At 39.5% G+C, this 26145-nt stretch overlaps 1 protein-coding gene across 2 annotated transcripts in view; it reads left to right on the top strand.

Annotated features, from left to right (window-relative positions):
- The first annotated feature begins 5796 nt into the window (after positions 1–5796).
- Positions 5797–26145, top strand: part of C6H5orf63 (chromosome 6 C5orf63 homolog) — a 22276-nt gene continuing 1927 nt past the window's right edge. The window contains exons 1-3 of one of the 2 annotated variants that reach the window (XM_025388448.1): positions 5797–5849; positions 7595–7700; positions 20264–20384. In XM_025388448.1, coding sequence (XP_025244233.1) covers positions 20271–20384 — 114 coding nt within the window. In that variant the 5' untranslated portion in view covers positions 5797–5849; positions 7595–7700; positions 20264–20270. Of the gene's footprint in view, positions 5863–7594; positions 7701–20263; positions 20385–26145 lie in introns of both variants that reach the window. The other variant, XM_025388449.1, reaches the window with a different exon arrangement.

Raw genomic sequence — 26145 nt, 5'->3', positions numbered from 1 at the left:
CTGTGAGCTCTATTACAAGGAGTACGTGTATGTGGTTCAACACTAACATTCCAAGCTGGGTGCGGTGGCTCACGCCAGTAATCCCAACACTTTGGGAGGCCCAGGCAGGTGGATCACTTGCAGTTAGGAGTTCAAGACCAGCCTGTCTGACATGGTGAAAACCCATTTCTACTAAAAATACAAAAATTAGCCAGAGGCAGTGGCGTGTGCCTATAATCCCAGCTACTCAGGCGGCTGAGGCAGGAGAATCTCTTGAACCCAGGAGGTGGAGGTTGCAGTGAGCCAAGATCCCACCACTACCCTCCAGCCTGGGTGACAGAGCAAGACTCTGTCTCAAAAAAAAAAGAAAACAAAAACAAAAAACACTAGCAGTCCAGTCCAGGCACAGCGGCTCAGGCCTGTAATCCCAGAACTTTGGGAGGCCGACGTGGGCAAATCACATGAAGTCAGGAGTTGAAGACCAGCCTGACCAACATGGTGAAACCCTGTCTCTACTAAAAATACAAAATTAGCCGGGTATGGTGGTGCATGCCTGTAACCCAGCTACTCGGGAGGCTGAGGCTGGAGAATTGCTTGAACCCAGGAGGCAGAGGTTGCAGTGAGCTGAGACTGTGCCATTGCACTCTAGCCTGGGCAACAAGAGTGAAACTCTGTTTCAGAAAAAATAAAAATAAAAAAATAAACACTAGCATTCCAGTGCTTGACTATGGCACATAGTAAGTACTCAGTCAGCATTATTCTGAATAAATGGGAAAATTTCCTTTATTTTTGTCCTGTGCACACACAGCAGATAATATTCAAATATGTGCAAAAAAATTACTCCTCAGAATTCTTCTGAGCAATAAGTGTTAACTTCAACTTTGTGGAAGACTGCTCAGTATATTGGGGCATGTTTGAGGGCCACAGTATCTTTTCTTTCTTACTGATAGGCTGACTGCCCTGTTTTGTCTGAACAGGACTCCCTGGATGGGGGTGAATCTGAACCAGGGAATAAAGGAGGTGCATTTTACTCTCCTCTCTTTATGCTGTGAGAAATCTATCCTCCTCCATGATCTAGCCTTAGTGAACATAACAGATGGGTTTAATCCATAAAAATGAAAAACTTTTCCCATTTCAATTCCATTTCCTGCCTGTCCAGGTAAAACAAAACCTTCCCTGAGGAAATGATGTAAATGCACTCAACATTCTTAAAAAATCCTACATAGCACAAAATATTGCTAGGAACTGAACCATGTTTCTTTTCATTTACATTTAAAAAGAATTATGAATGGGGTAGTGAAAAAAATATAGATGGGAGTTAGGAAAGGCTTTCCAATTCCAGCTTCATTGTGATTTCCTTCACGAAGCTTCAATTACCTTGTCTGTAAAATGGGACTGATAAAAATGCATGCCCTGTCTATCTTACAGAATTATTATGAAGAATCAAATTAAATGATATCTACAAAGACTCTTGCAATACTACAAAGGGTGACATAAATGTGCCCTGGTATTGTTACTACAAGGTCCCCATGCCATCTTTCCTCAACAGTGTCAGTTTCTGCCCTTCTTCTTTGTGCCTGGCAGGCTGCACTCGATTCATTTCCTTTAGCACAGACACAAGTAATCTTCTGTTATTACAAGTGAAAGGAGGTTGGAAGCTACTGATTTTGGAGTAGACAACAGTGGTCTTGCTCCAACAAACCTTCTGGGGAAATCCACAGGACACTCATCTCCTATCTTGTCCCACAATCTTTTTAAGACAGATAAAGAAAGAAGTGTGAGTCAAGGTCCCTGCAAAAACTGTAATTTCATCACCAGTATGGGTTTAAACTTTAACAGCTTTGGTATCCATCTGTCAAATGTCATTTGTTGGTTCCTAGTAGCTCAAACAAAAGAAAAAACACACATCCACTTCCTTCAATAAAATGTAAAAGTCTACAGTTTATCTATATTTGTGCACTCAAGCCATACTAATTTATTCTACAATTACTTTTATGTTTTAGCATTTTTATTTGGCTCTTATACTACATAATTAATGGTGTTTACATGGAAAGGTTGTTTATGTAAATGGCCTAAGTGGATCACTGAGCAAGCTTTAAAACAAATAAACATTTTTCTCCTTTTAAAATTTACTTCACTGTTCTCTGAATGTCTGGCAGAAGAGCAGAGTTTTTAAAATGTCAAAGGGGACATAGGAATCAGACTTTTGAGATCCATTCTCCCCTGGTGAGTTGGGCTTATAATTCTGTTTCCTGTAATGGTTGGCCTGAGGGGAGTCAACAGCGACCCCACTGACCCAGCACATCCCAGACTCAGAAGCCTGTCTTTTCTTTGGGAGGTTGCCACTGTTTTTCTCCATGACCTTAAACATAACACAATATCTGGCCCTTACAGATCGTTTCCTGCAGAGTTTGCAGACCTGAGGATGGGACACTCATGAGATAAACATATATGCTCACTATAAAGACCAGAAATACACCAGGAAAGAAAACCTACCAAGTTTCTGAACACCTCCACCAAAACAATTGCATCACCTAATTGTGGCAATTACTGAGATTGTCCCTCCTAGTCAAAGTTCAAATTGCATGTTGTTTGAGTGGCAACACAGAGCCAAGTTACTGTAAAACAGAGCTGGCATGACAGTCACTACTTGCCAAGACATACATTATTTTTCTAAGGCATTCTGAAGGGAACATATTGACATCAAAGGCCATTTCTTTATTCCTGCTCTTCCAGAGGCAAAGCTAAGAGGGCAGGAGTGAAGATACCTTCCTTCACACCCACACAGGCCACCTTTCAGAGGCCTTAAGAGGGAAGCCTGGCTCCAGGACAAAGAATAGCTCATGTGTTCCCTAAAGTACCTTTGGAGTTATGTCAGGAGTTACAGATCAGACTGTGGCAGCAGGCTTTCTCTACACCAGGCTTCTGCCTCAGAGATGACCATTGAAAAACTCAACCCAGGTGAGTTCTGAACATTCTAGCACACAGAGATCCCTGCACCAGTCCTATCCAGAATGGTAGAGCATAGCCTAGAATTGCAGTCCAGACCTACAGGAGGACATGCAAGTCAAATGCCTAATGACAAGCATGTTTTTGTCTTTGTTTGTTCATTTTTTGGGTTTTTTTTTTTTTTTTTGGAGACATAGTTTCGCTCTTGTTGCCCAGGATGGAGTCTCAGCTCACTGCAACCTCTGCCTCCTGGGTTCAAGCAATTCTTCTGCCTCAACCTCCTGAGCAGCTGGGACTACAGGCACCCATCACCACGCCCAGTTAATTTTTGTATTTTTAGTAGAGACAGGGTTTCACCACGTTGGGCAGGATGGTCTCGAACTCCTGACCTCAGGTGATCCGCTCACCTTGGCCTCCCAAAATGGTGGGATTACAAGTGTAAGCAATCGCGCCTGGCAACAAGCATGTTTTGAATGAACAAAATTGTACAAGACCCATAACTGTCTTAAGACCTTCACATTCTTAAAACATTCTTTCACATCATTTGAAACATATTAAAAAGTATATACATTTCACACTTAATAATTTTTCTATAAAAGGACTTTTCAAATTTTGCTTGTGAAATTATTTGGCTAAAAGTTAAAATATAATTTCTCTACATTCATCACATATACTCAGGAACTCTCACTTGGTGAGAGCATCTCATCTAAAAACTGTTTTCCAATGTAATGAAGTTGTTATGAATGCTAAATTCAGCCATTAATGAAGCTGACACAGTGTTCGATTTTGTGATCATTTAATAAATGCTTATTAATTTTGCTATGACTGCCTTTTTTTTTTTGGTTTTGTAGACAATCATTTTTCCTGGCCAGACTCCAGATATTTTCCCAAGCAGAGCTCCTTTCCCCAGCACTGTAGGCCCTGGATCTAGAGGCTAAACTGGTCCTCTGAGCTCATGGCAGTCAGCCAGGCACTCCCAAAGAGGGTATCAACCATAGTGAGTTCTCAGGGATTCCCAGACATTGCACAGGACTCCCTCTAACCAAAACAATAATGGGGAGGCTCCGGGTCTTGTATTATCACTTACAAACCCAAGAAATTCTTACTGATGAAACTCAAATTCTGAAAATTTGTCAACTTTTGGCTCCTTAGAGAAATTTACTCACAACCAGTGCTAAAAGCCTTCATTGTTGGCCTTGGTGAGTCCATTCTTTTCCTTCAGTGGGTGAAATCAGGTTTCATAAGTCCAAGTGATTTTATAAACCTTTGTCTTCCAACAATAAACGAGATTTGGAAGCTGATCTGGAGTTACATTTCTAGTAAGCTTTTCTGTCACTCCACAATATCTAAGATACTCATGCTCCACCAAGGTGTTTATAACTGGACCCCAGATCCCTTCTTTAAAGACATCCTATCAGCAACTGTTAGGTGGAGTGTGTTTTACCACTTGACTTTTCTTTTTCCAGAAAAACTAAGTCTTATCAGAGTGCATTAATTCAAAAATAATCATAGGTAGTCTGTTGACAGTCACAAAATTCCCTCTTTAGCCTATCAGAAAATGCTGAAGTGACAAAGAACTTGTATATTCTACTATCTTAATGCGGCTTCCAGCAACATCACATAATCAGTGTGGTTTAAGGAATTCATTCCTGACCTTGGTTTTCTTTGTATCTTTTTTAAAATCACTGAGTACACACTGAATTTATAGTGGGAAGCTTAAGACATCAGACAGAATGAGATGGAATTCCAAATCTACCATTTTGTAGCTGTGAGAACTTCAGCAAGTTATTAAACCTCCATTTCTTCATCTGTAAAATGGTACTAATACTTAATTGCATTGTTCTCAGGATTAAACAGACTAACGAGTATAAAGCTTTTTGTGAGCAATCAATAAATGTTAGCTTTGAGTATTACTACAATTATTATCCATCATTTTCTCACTATTTACTATACCACCATTCAAGCCACCACACCTACAATCTGGACTGCTCAGTAGCTTCCTCACCTCCCTGCTTGTTCTACTCTTGCCTATCCTCAACCCTTCTCATCTACTTCCCAAAGCTGAGGGATCCTTTCAGAATGGAAAAGCAATCAATTCACCCCCTTCCCACATAAAACAGAAATGCCCCCAGCTACCCTTAGCACAAACCTGAAAGGCCCTGCATGGCCAGACTCTTGCTTACCCTCTCTAGCCTGTTGCCACCTCTCTCCCCCATTTCCTCTAAGCCTCAGTCATACTCATCAGTCTTCTGCATACAACCCATACTTGCACACCCTCCACCAGACCCTTCCCACAGCCTGCAGAGCTCTGTCCCCAACCAACGTCCTTCAAATCCCAGCCCCAAAGCTACCTCTTCAACGAGATCCCACTCAGATCTTTTCTCATATTCCTTCCCTGCAAAGCACTTAGCTGAATAAACGCATTACCTATTTAATCAGGGATGATTTCCTAATGTCTGCTTTCCCACACGATTTTCAGTTTGAGGGAGGGTACGGCTGCCAGTTTTGCTCATCGCATTCCCCATAACCTAGTTCAGCCAAGACCTAGTGGGGGAGGAGAGTAAATATTAAATTAACGAGAGAATGCATGCATGCAGAGGGGTTAAAATGGCTCGGACTCCGCAGCCTCCAAGAGTTGGCTCCCGCACCTGAGGCTCGTTATTAAATGGTTCCTAAACATGCGGGGTCACTTTTCCGTGTTTTGTTTTTTAGTTTGGCCTTGGCTTGTGTGTTACTCTTCATGAGTAAAGGTTCAGGCGCCGCCATCCTCGAGAGCGTAGGCGGGACCCCATCTGAACGCCCAGCCGGCAGTGTTGCAGGCGTGGGGCGGAAGTGCGGGGAGCGGGGCCGGCGCCTGGCGGGTGAGGGCGGAAGTGCCCGGCGCAGGGCGGAAGCAGAGACTTTGGCGGCGTGAGGCTGAGGTGGGTTCCTTTAGCCCCACGCGGAGGGTGGGCGTTCGCAGGTCTCGGGCTCTGAGCCTACGCGCAGGCTGGCGGGGGTTCGCTGTGCCGCATGCTGCCAATTTAGATTGTCGTTAGAGGGAATTTAATTAAACCGGGAGCCATAAATCCATGAACCACCCGAGGGGAGATTATAAACGCGTGTGCGTGTGTCTGTGATGGCGCTCTGGGAAGTAAAGAAATGACGGGCGAGAAAAGGAAGCTTTTTTTTTTTTTAAGAGAAAGCCGAAAACATCTCAACTTCATACTCTTCGGGTGATTCACAGATGCCCCGTCCTGGGTTTAATTGAATTCTATGAAGTGGTAGTGTAATCACACTTGGGAGCCCGCTGAGCAGACTGCCTTTTTAAATAAATATTTTTGAGCAGCCATGTTGACCTTTAATTGGGGTGAAAAGGTTGAAAGGTGCAGCAGGGAACATTGTGAGTGCCGGGGCTCTCAGCATCAGCTGTCTGGATCTCCTCTCAGCCTTATTGGGCAAAAGCAACCCTCTGGGTACTGAACAGTGAGAGAATAAATCAGAGACTGTACATTCTCGACAAATATTCACTTCTGACAAATAGCAGCTCATACAGTTTCTTAAGTCCAAGGGTAGAAAAGTCCCCACTAAAATGTCATTGTCAGTTAAGACTTGTGACTGTTTCTAACGCTGTCTTTAACAAGGAGTGTTTTGCTTGGGTGATCTTTATTCTTGTTTATTAATAAATAGTGTGTATGTGGTACTTTACATTTTAGTGCCCTTAAAAAAAAATCCATAGTATGGCCTTAGCTTGACCCCAAGATTCTCAATTCCTCAAGGACAGGGATGGTGTCTAAGATCTGTTATATCCCAATACTTTCTAGCGCATTTCCCAGCATTAGTATACATTGCCTTGTTTAAGCAGCCACTAGAGCTGTGCCTTGGTGCACAACGCTGAACAAGCTGAGGTGCCTATTAGAGGCCACAGTCTTCTCATTTGGTCATATTCTGAGGACTAGCTTATAAAAATGCATGTGAAGCGCTCTACCAATATTTGGAGCTGTATACATTGAGGTACATTATAGGTAAATAGCTGAAAGATTTAAAACACTGGGAAAAAAGATACACCCTGGAAATACTGGATAATTATGATAATACTGGGGCAAAGCAGAACTAATCATGGTTCTATGTGAAATATTGTAGCCCAAAAACCTGGGTCCTGCTCTACTGAGGAATTGCCTGGAACCAGAAAGGCCCTGTTGTGAAAATTAAGATTGGTGGGGCTGGTGCTTTAAACAGGCAGGATCCTCAGATTGTCTTTCTTCCCTGCTGCTGTGGCAGCAATAGCCACATGCCAAGGAAGGATCAATATTTTTTTGTCTCCTTCATCAGAGGAATATGTGACTGTGTGGTTTTATTTAGATGGACTGTTGGCAGGTAAGTAATAGAAACGAGGATTTTTCCAACTTCGGAATTGATTGGACTGTGTTTCTATTTTGTTCCAGATGCCTGGCTCTAAAGTACCCAGAGGCACTGTGAGAAATCCCTTTAAAATAGGTTATTTTTTATTATTAAAGTTTTTTATTTCATCACTTGTATATACTCTAGCTGGCTGATGTATTCAGTTACTCTAATGCTAGGGTTTCGGGTTTCCCACATAGCAGGACCTTGAGGTGATCTGGTACAAGTAGTGAGGTGATTTTATGTTCCTTATTTAAATCTAATTTTTGCTACTGCTTTATTCAAGGAGGAATAAAGCATCAGAGGAAGCCAAAAGCCAGCTGGAATAGTTCCTGAATACAGTTTGAATCTTGTTTGCAATTATTTCAAAGGGGAGAAATCATCTGGATCAGGTATGTGTAACTACACAGCCGGGACTAGGTGAGCTTCCTCTATCCTTCCCCTAGTATTGCATAACAAATTCTAGGGACAAAATCATTTGGGGAAGAAAATTCAAGTGAAAAGTTTTGGCTAAGTTTAGCATAGATATGATTCCACATCCCTAACTTCCCATCCCAGTACAGCCACGGAGAACAGGAAACATGAAAATGTTACTCTCTTTTTATTCCAATCCTTACCAAAGTTAAAGTTTCTAGAGATGGAGGCAAACTGAAAGTACCTACCTACTATTTTTAGAAAGTATCCATCTCCAAGGATATCAGACCATTTCCCCAGTAATATCCAGTAACAGCCTTTTTACTGTTATAGCCTTCCTCACTGTGGTATTGTGGTGTTTGTGAGTCTTTCTCCTGCTCAAGGTGTGAGTTCCTTAAGGGCAGGGACAATATCTTAATCACTTTTATATTTCCAATACATGGCACAGCACCTGGCACATTGCAAATGCTCAGTACAAGCTGTAGAAATGAAAATATAGTGTCCCTGAAGGGAGGTTGGATCTATAAAAAGTATAAAATACTGGGAATGTAACAAGATAGAGAAAAGAATATAAAGCAGTAACCTCCTTTCAGATTGTTACTAGAGATGGAAGTAATGCTTTAATAAACAGCTTGGAGCAGGGAAGAGTGTATTTGGGAATCCATTAGATGCTCCTCAAACTGCCTTCCAAGGAGATCTGACCTGTTCAGTTGTGGGTCCTTTGTTGTTTAGAATATGCAAGCTGAAAGCTTCCGCCAATCCTATCTCCACACTCTCTCCAGGTCTGCCATGCAATGCCTCACCCAAACACCTGTTTGGCAAATATTTGAAGGGTATCTGCTTGAAAGTGTGCCAAATTATTAGCTTACGTAGGGCACCAGTATCTTGGTTTGGTCTTGCCTTAAGCATAGAGGACCTCTGTAGAGTCACTATCCTAAGTCTGGTCACTATTTTAAGTCTAGGTTGCCCAAATAATATTGAAGGAAATCCATGCTTGTCTTGTCTACTTTACTAACAACATTTCAGAGCAGTTCAAAGTTGACAGCTTTTTGTGTTGTAATAGGACAGTGGTGGTATATGCTGATGCCTTCTGTTGCCAATGGGATTGCAGCAGAAATCACATTGTTACAACTGGAAACAAATGAATTTACTCTCGTTGTTCCAGTGCTTTTTCATGTTAATCATGAAATAATGGGGAAATGATTTTTAGTCAGGAGGGAAGGACATGACGTTGAATTATTTGATTTTTTTAAAACTCTTTGTTTCTTAAAACACATAGTCCTTCCATCCAGTGAAGAAAAATGATACTATTATTTAATAGAAAACTCAGTAAATTCAGCCATTTTTCCAGGTTCAAAAATGAAATGAATGTGAATCTTTTTCGATTTAGAGAACAGAGCCTAATTCTTACGGTAAAAGAATTCTGTCTGAAACTGAGACTTTCCTCATTCTCTCCATCCTTAAATTAAGCCTTATACAAAATGAAGTATCTGTTAATTGGTATACCCTGAGGATTAATATGAAAAGTGTTTTGAGATTTTTTTGGAAGAAAGACGGTTGAACTTGGAGATCCCTTCTAGTTCTGAAATTCTGTGTTGATCTCATTATATATAAAAATATGCCATTGTTCCAGGAGAAAATATAGAGAAATGAACTAAAAAATGTAGTATTTTTTAAGCATTAGTTTGCTTATACATAAAGCAAGAGGAATCTCCAAAGTCACTTCCAGTTCCAAAACATTAAAAAATTCTATCAATGATAGCTGTTAAAAAACAGAATAGACTCAAAAGATTGTAGAATCCCGCATAACTGAGGGATGCCACAGCCTAACATCAAGCAAGAGTGGATGGCTCCCAACATTCAGATTGAACACTATTTCTACAGGCCTGGGTCTTAACTGTTATCACAAGTCCAGGGAAATGCTGGATTTAGCAATTCAATGTCCAAAGTCACTTGCTACAAAATGGCTAGCAATGAATGAAACGTCTTTTAGGTTTTGTGGGGGCACAAAGATAACTTCACCTCTTTGACAAGATAAATTGAAAGTGGTTGGAATTTTAGGGACAAAGAGAAGACATTGCCTAGGTGAATGGTTTTTGAATTGCAAACAGTTGTTTTTGGAAATGGGATTATGTGCTTTTTAAATAGCAGGGAAACTTGCATTACTAGCTGGGTACAGTAAGACTAAGATGTTTAATGGAATTGTCTTCTTTCTAGGTCAGTACTAAGTATAAGAGATATCTTCAAAGGGAATGGGTCATGTTGGTTAAGAAGGATAATGTGGAAAGGAGTCTGCATAATTACTTATATACTTTGTTCCCATCCCTTGAACTAGAATGATTTTGCCCTCATCTTAATGCTATCTTTATGGAATGAAGGAATTTTGAAATTGGTTTTTAAACTCTATTAAGTCCTCATGTATGATATAACCCAACCACATTATTCAGGTTTTCTTGGCTTTCAGGAACAGCTTTGCAGCCATTATGTCATAATTGAACCGAATGTTGTTGCACATTCTGAATTTGGAATATGCTGCTCTGGCTCCAGGCCAATTGCTGAGTCAGTATCTTTGGAGTTGAGGATGGAGGGGAGGGGTGTAGTGTGTACAAACCCATTGTGTTAACAGGAATTAGTCCAGAATTCTCTTTGGACTCTTGGGAACTAGAGGGAGTATATGGTGAGTGTACATTACTGTTCTTGATTAGCATCATTATTTTATTTTCTTAGCTGAGTGTTTGGAAACTCTTCCCTGACATTGTCATGTGCACCAACCCCATTACTGAGTAGACTCCTCTGAAACAATGATCTGGAAAGTGTGACTGCTAAGATCTAAAGATTCTAAAACAAAATCTTGCTTATACTGAAGACTCCTCTTCCCTTCCACTTTACATTTGTCAGCTTGCCACCGCTGAGGCAAAGATAGCAGTGCTTCTGGATGGGAAAGAGAATGCCAAGATGAAGAGGATCTTTCATTTAAAATCATCTTTAAAATGTGTTTAATAGAAAGAGAAATTCATTATTTTCTCTTTGTAGGGGGAGTTCCATCTTGGATACTTAGACAGTTGCAAGATGAGTGCCCTAGTGTCACCTTCCCCATTTTCCAACTTGGTTCCTTCTGACACCAGCACTTACCAGTTATGATTGAGGAGTGAGAAAAGAGAGTCTGCAATGAACAAGTACCTTTAAACTTCTGCCTGGACCTGTAAGTGAATTTGAGTCCTCTTTAAGGGTCTATTTTAGGCTCTTACAGGTAAAAACTACTTTGGATTTTTTTATTCCAGGCCTTATTTAGTCATAGCCTATTCCCATGGCATTTGTTTAGCATGGGATTTCCCCTTCTCTGATCAGGAGAATGCTTAAGGCCCAAAGCCCCAGGCACAGTTCCTTTGGGTTTCTAAAATGAGAGAATGGGACAAGTGGTAGCATTTCCATTTAATTGTGGATGAAACTGAGGCTTTAGGAGATGAGGATTTACCTCTCTCTTTGGGGTTTATGTTTATGAAATCCTCACCTAAAAATGAACACAGGGAATTCAAACATGCTGAATTTCAACAGAAACTCTATATGAAGAATAACTTCAAAGCTCAAAATGAAGAATGATACCATTTATGCTTAATTCCCCTGACTGATTAGTTAGTAGGAGCTGTGTTGGTTTAAATTTATGTTGACCTCTCTAGACAATTTACTCAGAACCACTTGGAACAAGTTTTGTCTTTAAAGATTGTGAATAAAATCCACCTTTACAATTACCTAGGCAGCTTCTTTTTTGATGTACATGAATTGAGGATATCCTTGGTAAAACAATAATAGTACTGAATTTTTCCCTGTTTGAGAAATAAAAACAAATATTGGGGAAAAGCAACTGGAAGGGAACTGGCCTTTGCTTAAAATCCATCAAGGGGAAACCTTGATTTCTCAAAATCTAAATTTCAGTACCTTCATAATTTTGTGAAGGCTGAGTAAGTTTAAGCCAATACCTGGTGCCAAGGTGTTTGCTAGTCAGTCTTACCTAGATTAGTGGCATCCTTAGGTGCAGATAAATATGTTGACTCTTTAAACAGTCTTATCTTAGAAATTCCTGTTTAAATAGTATTTGTGAGAAAACTTTCAGTTATTTCTATTTGAAATTTTTTTCAGTTTTGCAATTCCCTATTTCTGAGACTGCTGTTAATAGAGATTTAAATCTTTCATTTGAGGCCAGTAAAAGCACATTTCAGTCAATAGAATCATTATTATTAATAGTGATCTCTTAGTATTATTTAGTAATCAGTACTTAAGCTTTACTTTTCTATTCTGCTTTATAACTTACACGGAGATTTTTACCTTGATCATCTCTTTTTAAGATACCCAGTCAACATTTGCCTTCACTCTTCCCACCCTCCCCACTCCATCCTCTCCAGAAAGATCTCCTTTTAGTTAAGATGTTAAATTGGGTAAGAACCACTTAAGGTATTTCATTTTACGGGTAGCATTGGTTGAAAGATTTCATTCCTTTGAAGCAATCATTAGATGCATCTCTTCTGATTTGTGGTAGATTGTTTCACTGTCCCTGTTCTAGTCAAGCCCTCATCAGTCTCCTTGACAATGGACAATTCTTTCATTCTGTAAACGCTTTCTCATTGACTTCTGTAATGACACACTTTTCAGGTTTTCCTCCTACCTCACCAGCTGTTCTGTCTGCCTCCTTTGCTGGTTCCTCTCGATCCAACCTCTAAATGTTGAATTGCTTCAGAGATCTATCCTCGGCCCTCTTTTTTTCTCTGTACAATTTTAGATGATTTCACCTAGTTTCGTAGCTGTAAATATAATCCTTAAACTGATGGAGACTCAAGTCTTTATCTTTAGACCTGGACTTTTTTCCTGAGTATCAAACCTGTGTATGTCATTCTCTATGTGAGTTCTAACATGTCCCTAACCAAGCTCTTGGTCTGACATATTCTTCAATCTGTTCTTGCCTCAGTTTTTCTTATTTTGGTAACAGGCCCTGCCACCCACTTAGAGGCTCAGGACCAAAACTGAGATTGTCCTTAATGCCCTCTTTTCTTTAATTCCTCATGTCCAATTCATTGGCAAGTCCTGTTGACTCTGTTTCTGCCCTAGTCCATACCATCCCGTCTCATCCAAACTATTGCAGTAGCCTTCTACCTGCATCCCTGCTCCACTCTTGCCCTGCAACAATCTGTTCTTCACACAGCAGCTAAAGTTACCTTTTAAAAATGTATATGAGATCATGTCACTTCCCTCCTGTAAATCTAATTGTACTTAGAATAAAATCTCAATTCTTTAACATAACCCGCAAGGCCTACATGATCTGACCCCTGCTTACTGTGGGTTAACCTCATCTCCTGATTGTATCACCTTTTCCTTGTTGTACTCTGCTAAAGCCATATGATCTTTTCTGTTTCTTTCAATAAATCATTTGTCCTCACTTACAGGCTTTTGCATATACTCCTTCCTCTCCAGCGCAAACAACACCTGCTCAGAGAATACCTTAATTAAAGAACCTGCCTCAGTCAGCATCACATCACTCTGCTATTATCTCTCCCCTGTACATATCACCATCTCAAGTGGCCTGACATTAAAGGGTCTCTTCACTAGCACATGGACCCCATGACGGCAACGTACCTTACTTTCTTGTTCATCACCATACCCCAGCACCTATAATAGTATCTGATACATGAAAAATATTGGATAATTTTTGAATAAATAAATGCATCCCACACCTAGATTTTCATAACTGACTTCTCTTTCCCACCTCCATTCTCCTTTTCTTGACAGTCTTTTCTGCCTGCTGCTGCCAGATTAATCTTTCAAAACACTGATTTTATCACATCACTCATTCAGAACCCTTCAGTGGTTCCCAAGACATACACAACACAGCACACATACCACCATTAAAATCCTCCACAGGCTCATCCTAGTCCACCTTCAAAGCTTATTTTCCACTATTATTCAGCAGAAGTCTCTTTACCCTGTTCAAGGTTTCCCCCATCAAATAGCCATGGCATTCCTACGTCCATTACCTTTGTGTCTGACCCTGAATTTGGAAAGCTTTCTCTTTTTTCTACATATCCAAATCCTAAATGAAATGATTTAAGATACTTCTCTTGTGAAACCACCTCCAATTTTAGGCTATAATACTCTTCTTTCCCAGTCTCTTACAACATTTGAATTATATGGCCCTGTTACAGTATTTCCTGTATTTCTAATTTACCTGCACATACACATGTCTTAACTTCTGACCAGATTTTTCATGGGTTGGGATCAACTCTTATTCATTTTTAACCCATCTTTCCATCCCCACTGTGGAACTAATGAGTGAATGATATCATTGGTTCACTAATCACTGTGAAACCTGACATAAAACTTATTGTTTTAGTTAAGAATTCAACACCTTTCTCCTGAATCTGTATGACTGAAATACATCTTGTTAGTCTTGTTACTTGTATCAAACATGTGGATTTGATTACTCCATCTGAGAGCTTTATTTAGAGGTGAAAAAATGAGCTAAACACTAGGCAGGATAAAAAAAAAAAAATTATGGCTTAATGTTACTGAGAACTAGAAGGGTGAAGGGGATGCGCATCTACTAAGTGAAGGATATGTAAATGCTGTATACCTTCAGTGAAATTGCAATCTTAGGCAAGGCCCACACTTCAAATAGCTAAAGAATGTTTTCACTGAGCACTGTGTTGAATACAAATTAATGTAGCACCCATTGAGTCCAAACAGTGGAATAGCGACATCTAGATACTTAGAAATTGTCATGGTCATAATTTGAAGGGAAATAAAGAGTTTTTGTCCCAGGCACTCATGTGACCAATCCTTTCTGGAGACTGATTCTCTGCTGGCTTCTTCATCCCCTGTGTGGTAAACCTGTTGACACTGAAATCTGGAAGTAGAAGCTGCATAGAGGGAGTGGTATGAGGAGCTGCGTCTCAGTCCCCAGGGCTGGGCCATAATGTAGGCCTATTCATAGTTTAATGTGTTGTGTGGAAGCAAATCTGCAGTCCAAACTGTGTAGTCAGAATGAAGCTGAGCGTGACACCACGTACAGTCGGGCCCACAGGAGGGTGGTTAGCTCAGTATCTCTGTTGCAATATTTTGTTTGAGTTGGCTGTGCCTCCTTAATACTTCCTCCTGGCCAGGTACCCTGGCTGCTAAGGCTGAGACACTAGAAAAGCACCTCTGATCTCATGTATGCCGGTGAGTCAGAGCCGCACTCCAGATTGGGCCTTCTACTCCCCACTCCCTGTTTCTGTTCCAAAGCCTCATTTTCCCTCTGTGTAGCCCCTTGGAATTGACACATCAAAGTATTTACTCAATTTTCAGTTTTGGTTTTGTCCCTATGTGGTGCCTCTTCTTGTCACTCTTGGCTCCACAAGAGTCATTTTCTCTCTTGCCCTTGCACCCAAGATCCCAGGCTAGGTTCCCACTTGTTTGGGAGAGTGGGAGGTTTGGACACAGATGACTGACCAAAAGCACACAGGCACACTGGGGAGGCATCAATTGTCCTTGTTTCACTGGACTGGTAGAGCCCAGTGACCCAGATGTGTCCCCTAAGAGCAACCTCACCTCATTACATAAACTTCCAGTAATCTAAAATAATGGTTTTGTTCCCAGAAGAGGTGTGTGTGTGTCTGTACATGTTTCTAGTCATTTGGGTAAAAATAGGAATGTTACACTTAGATGGTAATAAATGTGAAATAGAGCACTTAACTTCTCACATGGCACAAATGACTGAACAGAAGCCCTGAGTCTTCTTTAGGGAACATAGGTTCAGTGAGAGCTACAGTAATAGTGTTTAGTTAATGTCAGCTCAGCATTAAATTTACATTATACTCTTGTGAAGAAGCTCCAACATTATCTGTTGAATAACCAAGGCGGTACCTGGGCTGATGCAGACTTTTTGATTTTGCACATGAACTAACACTGCAGCTTGCTGATGAGGGATCACATGAGCTTGAAAATTTGGCATGCCAAAGGATTCTTTGTATGAATAAAAATTCTGGTCAGTGAAGGTCAGTTTCTCTCCTCAAGCAAGAATAATGTTGTTTCCCTTCTAATCAGACACACACAGTGTTTGAAGAATCCAGGAGCTCCATGCAAGCGATGTGCAGCCATAGCCTGGGCAGCTCCTCATGCACGAAACGAATAATCTTTAATAAAGACTCAAACGACCCTGGCTTCTTTTTGTACTATAATCAGTTGCCTTAATGGTGTGCCCTTCAGTGCCTTGCAGGGAAAATACTGTAAAGTTATTTTTCTTATCTTGCTTCAAGGAGGGCTGAATTGGTCCAGTCAGTCCTCCTCCCATGTTGTATTTGACTCTGCCATAAAGACCACTGAAATCAACCTCAGTTTTATTGAAAGGCCAGCATTCCCTTTCTCTTTCAGGGTGATCCGTGCCTCTGAGGGGCACTGGACTTGAAACAGCAGGAGTCACCATCTTTATTGTTAGGCTGTGGAATTTGTTTTAAGCACATTCTAAATCCAGTCTTATGTCTTTTGCCTTTTTTTTTAGTCTGTGACAAAGGTGACCCAATTGTGCTTCTTTGATATTGTGAACACAGCTCTTTTTGCTCATATCATAGAGGCATATAACAAAATACGAAGGATAAAATCGTGTCTCTGTGTGTAGTAAGGACACATATTTCATGACTAAATTCAATGACATAATCAAAAAAGTGTTGTCCTCTGACAGTCATGAGCTAACAGGCAGAGACCACGTTTCAGGATATTTTTTATAGTGCTGAGATACTGTTCAAAAATAATAGAACTAATGAAAATGTCACATTGACAGAGTAGCCCATATTAAGATTTTACTTCAAGAAGGCATGATTTGGTGAATGTGACATTGACAGCAATGGTGTTAGGGTTTACAGAGTTAGTAAAATATTCTAAGAATATTATAGAGTTCCCATTGAAGTATATCATTTTTCATTTTATTTTTTCTTTTCTAGGATTAAGTAAATGCCAGAAATTAAGGAATTTTAGCGTACTATCTGCCTAGAAGAGGTATAGTGAGCTTTTTCTTTCTGTCAGACTCTAATTTTATAATACAGTGCTTCTAAAGATATAAGTTAATTTAACAATACAATAAAATGCATATACCTTAAGAGTATTTGAAGAATATGCAGGTAGTAAAATTTCAAAATATGGATGCATTTCTCAGTAAAAAGATGTGCTATGTTTAAACAATTTAAAATGTGTAAAAAAGTAGAAATGGAGAGTAACAGTGGAGAAAAGAACTAGTTACAGACAGAATGGTTGTAGCATCACTGAAAACTTTACTTAGCTCTGTAGATTGGTTGAACAAATACTCCAGCAAATCTGGAATGAATAGCAACCCTGCTTACTATGACAGGTTTTATTTGTCTTGGGTGCAACCAAGACCACATGCTGTGTTTTGTCATGTTGGAAAAACTGAAGCAGATTTCCGTTGTGAATTTGAAGCTTTTAAAGAAGCCTTAATACCTCAGTCTCAACTCAGCCAGGTAAAAGCAATGTTTTCCTTTTCTTTTCAGCTAGACATCAATAAATCTTAAATCCCTTCACCAAAAGCATGTAGCTGCAGTTTACTGCCCTGGTCGTAGTCAGGTCACCACCACAGATGGCCTAATCCTTCTCATTTCCAGGGACCTTTAATAAAACTATTTTTTCTTAAATAAAGTTAATTCTTCTGCCGTTAATAAAGCTAATTTTTAATTTTCTTTCTTCTAGAAGGGCGTGCCACCGTTAGCATAGAGACTTTCCAAATCCCATGATGTATAAGTTTCTACCTAGAGTAAATATAGCTAACAATTCTGTACCTGCTCTCCACTTTTATAGCCTGTATAGACAAAGCTGTGTTTAGAAGGTATGTCTCCAACTACATTTACCTATTGGAAAATTGTTCATTCTGCTGAATCTATAGAAATATGTATATACCAGTAATTAACACTTCATTGAGAGTAGCACAGAATGTTATGAAATTGTTTAGATCCACTTTTTACCTTGGAAAAACTGGTAAGCAGATCCTTGCAAAATTCTCATCATATTCCTTTTTTATGCATTTATCAGGATCATTTAGATGGCAGAGAGATCCAAGTAGAAGTGGAAGAGTAAGGGCTGAAGAATAAAGGAATGATCATTGTTTTCATGGATCAGTATCCAGTCTTTTTGTTCTGTGGTCTTTATTCTAGCGTGATATGGGTTGGTGGTTTTCCCTAAAGTTATATCATTCTGTTTGAAATGAGTTTAAGGCTAATCTTACACTGAGGAGCCTGGTCTCCAGTGAAGATTAACATTTAATTAATATAGTCGTGCTTTGTGGAGCAGAGGAGGGCAAGGTTTGAGGTGGTGGTGAAGGGGTTAGAACCAGCAGCAGTACCTCAGCTCAAAATTTTGTGGGTACCCTGAGGAGCACTGATCTTTAGTTATTATATAGAATAGGCCCAAATAGTGACTGCTGTACATACTGAGTATCTAATCAGGGTTAGAGGTAAGATTAAAGAAGGTGAGAAAAGCTCACTTTAATACTTTTAACATCCAAATAAATATTTGAGCACCAATTATGTGCCAGGTTAATTGTGGGTACTTAGAGATACAGGGGTGAACAAGTACCTGTTCTTATAGAACTTGCATTGTAGTGGAGGGGACATAAATAATTTTAGATAGTAAAGGGCAAAAGAAAACTACAGCAAGATGTGAGGGTGGGGAGTGATGGGCTAACATTGGTAAGTTAGTCACTAAGACCTCCAAGGCAATGACATGAGTCCCAGGCCAAATGAGGAGAAGCTACTTCAGAGCCTTTCATGCATAAGTAAAGCAAGTGCAAAACGAGGAAGAAATGATATTGGGTACTCAAGGAACAGAAAGAGAAACTTTACAGTTGCAACTTGCCAAGGCAAGGGAGGGGAAAGTGATAAACGAAGTTGCAGAGATACAGTAAAGCAAAGTTTAAAAATTATGATCTCAGGAATTAGTTCATCCTGGGAATACTGATAAATGACAATGCCAACAGTGCACATGTGTTTTTAAAGTGAAATTATAATATTTACAGTTTTAAGGACAAAGCTGGAGACAGTAGAATAACTAGGAATAAACAGAATGATTGTAGCATCACAGAGGACTTATGTCTTATGTTGAGCAAAGTAGCAGGATGAGGAAGCTTCAAAGCCTAGTGTTTGGGATGCTGCGATCACCAAGCTGTTCTTACTGGAATACCTCCAGTAGAAACACAAGTACATTTGTGTATAAGGTTTCCAAAAGTTATGATAATCTCCCTTTAAAACACTTCTTAAGGAGTTGAGTAGATTTTTTTTTCTGACAAGGTAACTCAGCCTGATTCTCTCCTATAGTTCCTGTAAGTATAGCTTTGTGTTTTTTGTTTTTGTTTTTGGTTTTTTGAGATGGAGTTTTGCTCTTGTTGCCCAGGCTGGAGTGCAATGGCGCAATCTTGGCTCATCGCAATCTCTGCCGCCCAGGTTCAAGTGATTCTCCTGCCTCAGGTCCCGAGTAGCTGGGATTACAGGCTCCTGCCACCATGCCCAGCTAGTTTGTATTTTTAGTAGAAATAGGGTTTCTCCATATTGGTCAGGCTGGTCTCAAACTCCTGACCTCAGGTGATGCCTCGGCCTGCCAAAGTGCTGGGATTACAGGCGTGAGCCACCACGCCCAGCCACTTTTGTGTTTTCTTATGTCTCACAGTGGAGAAGCATAGGTCTCATAAGGGATAGTCTGAACCTTTGCCTGGGGACTTATGCTGCTTACCCATTGTTTCTGTTTCTTTTTCTTTTCTTTTCTCTTTTTTTTTTTTTTTTTTTTTTTTTTGAGATAAGATATCATGCCCATCGCCCAGACTGGAGTGCAGTGGTGCAGTCATGGCTTACTGCAGCCCCAACTTCCCAGGCTCAGGTGATTGTCCCACCTCAGCCTCCTGAGTAGCTGGGACTACAGGTGTACACCACAACACCCAGCTAATTTTTTGTATTTTTAGTAGAGATAGGGTTTTGCCATGTTGCCCAGGCTGGTCTCAAACTCCTGGGCTCAAGTCATCTGCCCATTTTGGCCTCCCAAAGTGCTGGGATTACAGGTGTAAGCCATGGCACCTGGCCCTCATTGTTTTCTTTACCATGACAGTGGCTAGGTGTTATTGAATGCTTGCCAGTATAATAAGCTATCCATGAGAATAAAAACCATCTCAGGAAACGTCCTCATTTTAGGGGATCATCAAGATGCTGGCAAAATCTGCAGATGAAATTTTGTATTCAAATTAACAAACCCGTGCAGTTTACTTACAGAAACCAAGTGATTAGGCACACAGCTAATTCATAACAAGGGGTTTTTTTCTATTCTAAATTCTGTTTTGTTTGGAATACAATGAATGTTGAGACGTCAGAGAGACTTGCCAAATTTCTAGGTCTTTCCAGCACTCCTGGACTTGAAGAAACACTTCTAAAGCCTGCAAATTCCATCATAAGCTTGCAAATTACTGTTCATATTGTAAGGAACAAAGTCTAGGGCACATAAGTTTACTGCTTTATTTTTCTTTTGGCAGAATTAAGATGCTCTGGTTTCAAGGAAATAGCATGCCACTTGCCAGATCCGCCTTTGGACTCTTCTTGAGAAATTGCTGTGCCTCTAAGACAGCTCTGCCTGTGCTGACCTTATTCACAAAGGTACAAAGTGAAAAAGTAAAATTGTTGGGTGAAGAAAGTTGTACATTTAAGAAAAGGGGACAAAGTTGAAAGGAAAGGCAATGGAATAAACTTTCTTCAGACCTGCTCTTCAATTTCTCTATCAGCACAACAGCAGCAACTCAGTTTTCTACCCAGATGCCTTATTATCTCCCAATTATCAGAGGGTAAATTGATGTATTTAATGGTCATCTGGCCCCTACATTGAAAAAAATGACGTATAGGTTATAATATGATGTTTAAAAATGTATCATTTAGAAATGCAATCAATTATCTTTATTTGTGGTAATTATGTTCTATAAAGTCACCTTGAACCCTGAATTAGTGAATATTGAACCATTGCTCCTAGGGGAAATACACAGGTTCCTATGAGTCTCTGGTCGTATTTTCATCAGCCTACCAAATACAGAACCTTATTTTATGTGTGATTCTGTTTAAAGATACTTAATTTTACATATGCACCATGGAATACTATGCAGCCATAAAATAGATGAAATCATGTCTTTGCAGCAACATGGATGCAGTTATAGGCCATTATCCTAAGCAAATTAACACAGGAACAGAAAACCAAATACCGCATGTTCTCACTTATAAGTGGGAGCTAAACATTGAGTACACATGGACACAAAGAGGGGAATGATAGACACCGGGGCCTACTTGAGGGTGGAGGGTGAGGATCGAAAAACTACCTATCAGGTGTATGCTTACTACCTGGGTGACGAAATCATTTATACACCAAACCCCAGTGGCATGCAATTTACCCATGTGACAAACCTGTACATGTACCCCCAAACCTAAAATAAAAGTTGAGAAAAAAATAATAAAGATACCTTATTTAATATATATTGTTGATTCATTAACACTCAACTCACAGCCAATAGCAACTGTGTATAACTCATGCCTAAATGAAGCTTATCGAACACATGTATTTTCTCCATAAGGCACATCACAGTCTTCTTGTGCTTAGGAACACTCGCCAGCACTTCAGCACTATGTCTGGGGGCTTATTTAAACAGTGAAATCATCAATGAAAAGCAGAAAAATGCAAAAATCCTGGCACTATTCAGACGATGAAAAGGACACTAGCTTCCATTTGCAGTATGAGAGCTAAAACAAGAAGGCAGAGCATCACCTTGTTTGACCTCAGCATAGAATGAGTGCTTCGGGTGACTGAAATCTCTCACCACTCTATGCATGTGCATGTCTGTGAATACCTGCAAAAGCACTTCAAGTATTGATTTGGGGGTTGCAAAGAAGTTTTAGCAATTAGGCAAATTCATAAATATGGAATCCATAAATAATGAGGACTGATTGTACTTGTTTTCTTATCCCTAATACTAGTTTTAAGCCATAAAGCTAGTTTTAAAATGTTTAACAGCTTTGTCTCCCTGAAATTATAATACAGATATTACTGATTTCCTTTTTTGCTAATTAACATCACTTTGTGTGATTTAACAAAAAAGAAATAAAGTGCAGGTTAATAGAAGTAACTTTGGTGAATAATACTGCAATTCAAACAAAGATCTCTTTTCAATAGGTTTTTGAGATTTCAGGCATTTTAGCAATTTGGGTATATATGACAGTTACCTAATAACGAAGTTTAATGAGTTTTAAAAATGAATTTATTGATGAAAATATTTAATCTAAACTACTTTTTATATCTGTAAGCGTATATTGCACTGTTGGAAATTATGGAACCAAAAATATTTCATCATCTGAGAGTCTATGATGGGAAACCCATGTGCAAACCACAGAAGTTAAATAATCCCTTAAGGCTGGTGTTGCTCACTCAGCCTAACAGTTCTGTACTGTTCTTCAGTTTGGGCAGCAGCTGATATAGCCAAAAACATTTATTAAAAACAAAACAAAAAAACACACCAATTTCCATTCAACTTAGTATTTATACTTAATGCTTATTCTGTACCATTAGGCACATAAGAAGATGGCACTCCCACCTTTGGCAGCTTATAATCCAGTGAAGTAAATGCTTAAAAGTATAGTATCAGATTGCTATCGGTTATGAAAAATAGAACGTACTTCCTAGAGTGAGTTAAACAAAAAGATTTTGGAGTTGGTCTGGTTTCAGGAACATCTTGATTTAGGAACTAAACATGTTAACAATCTCTTCAGCTTTGCATCCTCGGAGTTAAATCCCTCTTTGGTTCCTCTCATGTGATATGGTTTGGCTCTGTGTCCCCACCCAAATCTCATCTTATGACTCCCATAATTCCCACATGTTGTGGGAGGGACCTGGTGGGAAGTGATTGAATTATGGGGGCGAGTCTTTCCTGTGCTGTTCTTGTGATAGTGAATGGGTCTCATGAGATCTGATGGTTTTGAAAACGGCAGTTTCTCAGCACAAGCTCTATCTTTGCCTGCTGCCATCCATGTAAGATGTGACTTGCTCCTCCTTGCCTTCCACCATCATTGTGAGGCCTCCCCGGCCATGTGGAACTGTAAATCCAATAAACCTCTTTCTTTCATAAATTGCCCAGTCTTGGGCATATATTTATCAGCAGCATGAAAATGGACTAATACATCATTGATGACTGCAACCATCCCAAGCCTCAGATCTCACATCTCAGACATCTATAGAAACTCCAGCAAAACTCTGATTGGCCCATTCTTGAGGGATAGGATGCACTGATTGCCTGAGCCTAAGTCAGGTTTCTCACCTTTCTTGTTCTGGGATGGAATCAGCCACATGCTGAGAGTAGTTCCTGTTAATCAATATTATAGCATGCTTGCTACAAGAAAGGGGAGTGGGTGGTGGGCAGCCAACCCAACAATGTCCACTATGGTTTAGGGACAGAGTAAATAACAAGTGTCATGGAAAATCCTAGAGAAGGATATTTGAATGGTCCATCCCACTGGTATCTTTTTTTGGTTCTTTATCCTTTTAAAATTTGATGAGCCTTTCCTCATAAAAATATATACACATATTTTCAGGTATAATTTGCATAGACTTCTGTGGACCCCAGGTCTAAAAAACAAAACAAAACAAAAAACCCAATCTAGATTCTTCTAAAGTTTTTAATATAAAAGCAAAAGTTTAGCACATTTGGTACTTCTGAATTTAGTATGTTTTTTTGCTTTTAAGATCCTGTGTTGACTTTTTGAAACTTTCTCTGAAAATTTTAGGATGATTATCTTAAAACATTACAAACTATCCATAATCTATGTATTGCTAATGCTAATAATAACATGATAAGCCAATTCTCTGTTCTAGGAAATTAAGGCCAGAAAGAACCTTTAATGGTCTAAGTTCTTATTTCAAAACAAGCTATTAGTTAAGCTGGAGGAAAGGCCTCTCTTTTACATAATAGCTTATCTCTTCCTGTCCTGTTAAAAAGAAGGTTTTATATAAGCATAAGTAATTTGGGGTCTGTTTTGAGCTCATGCAAGAGAACCTATAGCAGGTCCCTGTTCAGTCAAGGGCCGAGAAGCCTTTAAAATCTGCCAATGTAGCCTTGTAATATAGTTTGAAGTCAGGTAGCGTGATGTCTCCAGCTTTGTTCTTTTTGCTTAGGATTGTCTTGGCAATGGGGCTCTTTTTTGATTCCATATGAAATTTAATGTAGTTTTTTCCAATTCTGTGAAGAAAGTCATTGGTAGCTTGATGGAAATGGCATTGAATCTATAAATTACCTTGGGCAGTATGGCCATTTTCACGACATTGATTCTTCCTCCAAGGCTACAGTAACCAAAACAGCATGGTACTGGTACCAAAACAGAGATATAGACTAATGAAACAGAACAGAGCCCTCAGAAATAACACCACACATCTACAACCATCTTTGACAAACCTGACAAAAACAAGAAATGGGGAAAGGATTCCCTATTTAATAAATGGTGCTGGGAAAACTGGCCAGCCATATGTAGAAAGCTGAAATTGGATCCCTTCCTTATACCTTATATAAAAATTAATTCAAGATGGATTAAAGACTTAAATGTTAGACCTAAAACCATAAAAACCCTAGAAGAAAACCTAGGCAATACCATTCAGGACATAGGCATGGGCAAGGACTTCATGACTAAAACACCAAAAGCAATGGCAACAAAAGCCAAAATAGACAAATGGGATCTAATTAAACTAAAGAGGTTCTGCACAGCAAAAGAAACTACCATCAGAGTGAACAGCCAACCTACTGAATGGGAGAAAGTTTTTGCAATCTACTCATCTGACAAAGGGCTAATATCCAGAATCTACAAAGAACTTAAACAAATTTACAAGAAAATAACAACCCCATCAAAAAGTGGGCAAAGGATATGAACAGACACTTCTCAAAAGGAGACATCTATGCAGCCAACAGACACATGAAAATATGCTCATCATCACTGGTCATCAGAGAAATGCAAATCAAAACCACAATGAGATACCATCTCACACCAGTTAGAATGGCAATCATTAAAAAGTCGGGAAACAACAGGTGCTGCAGAGGATGTGGAGAAATAGGAATGCTTTTACACTGTTGGTGGGAGTGTAAATTAGGTCAACCATTGTGGAAGACAGTGTGGTGACTCCTCAAGGATCTAGAACTAGAAATACCATTTGACCCAGCAATCCTATTACTGGGTATATACCCAAAGGATTATAAATCATGCTACTCTAAAGACACATGCACACATGTATGTTTATTGTGGCACTATTCACAATAGCAAAGACTTGGAACCAACCCAAATGTCCATCAGTGATAGACTGGATTAAGAAAATATGGCATATATACACCATGGAATAGTATACAGCCATAAAAAGGATGAGTTCATGTCCTTTGTAGGGACGTGGATGAAGCTGGAAACCATCATTCTGAGCAAACTATCACATGGACAGAAAACCAAACACCGCATGTTCTCACTCATAGGTGGGAATTGAACCATGAGAACACTTGAACACAGGGTGGGGAACATCACACACTGGGGCCTGTCGTCGGGTGGAGGGAGGCGGGAGGGATAGCATTAGGAGAAATACCTAATGTAAATGACAAGTTAATGGGTGCAGCAAACCAACATGGCACATGTATACATATGTAACAAAACTGCACGTTGTGCACATGTGCCCTAGAACTTAAAGTATAATAAAAAAATATAGTCTCATATATATAATATATATAATAAACGTATAATAAAAATATAGGAGAAAGTAGAAAAAAATAAAATCTGCCGATCCATAGTATTCTCATCAGACTTCTCTGCTAGATGGTTTATGAGTGCAAACAATGGACACTAAAAGTTGTTTGCTCTTCAGGTGGAGAATTTGTCCAGGAAACTTATTGTTGACACTTGTAATGAGAAAACAGGCGGTGCAATAATCGTTGAAGTGAATAGAGATTTGTTTTCCTTTTTAAAGATGAGGCAATTACTATCTAACTCCATTCTAATGGGTTTGTTCCTGTGGACTGATTAGGAAAAACAGGCTGGCAAGGCTCAGTGCTTTTCAGTCAGAACAGACTTTAAGCCATCCTCGCGGTGTCAGCCAGGCCAACTGTATGAGGCCACAAGGGTGCACCTGACCTAGTAAGGACAAAGTCCTTAGATCAGTGAAAAAGAGAAACATCTATGTGTATGTATAATACACATACACATAGCTTCATTTATGGAGAAAAATCAGAACAAAACAACCAAAAAAATGCAGAGAGTCTATGAAATATTATTTATAAGATTCTGTGGTAGTGTTTTACTTTGGAAAAGCTGTGTAACTAATGTGACAGAAAACTATTCTTTTTTTTTTTTTTTTTTTTTTTTT

This window comes from Theropithecus gelada, chromosome 6 (genome assembly GCF_003255815.1).
Source record: "Theropithecus gelada isolate Dixy chromosome 6, Tgel_1.0, whole genome shotgun sequence".
Lineage (NCBI taxonomy): Eukaryota > Metazoa > Chordata > Mammalia > Primates > Cercopithecidae > Theropithecus > Theropithecus gelada.
The sequence above is the reverse complement of the archived record's forward strand: the minus strand, read 5'-3'. Positions and strand labels throughout refer to the sequence as shown.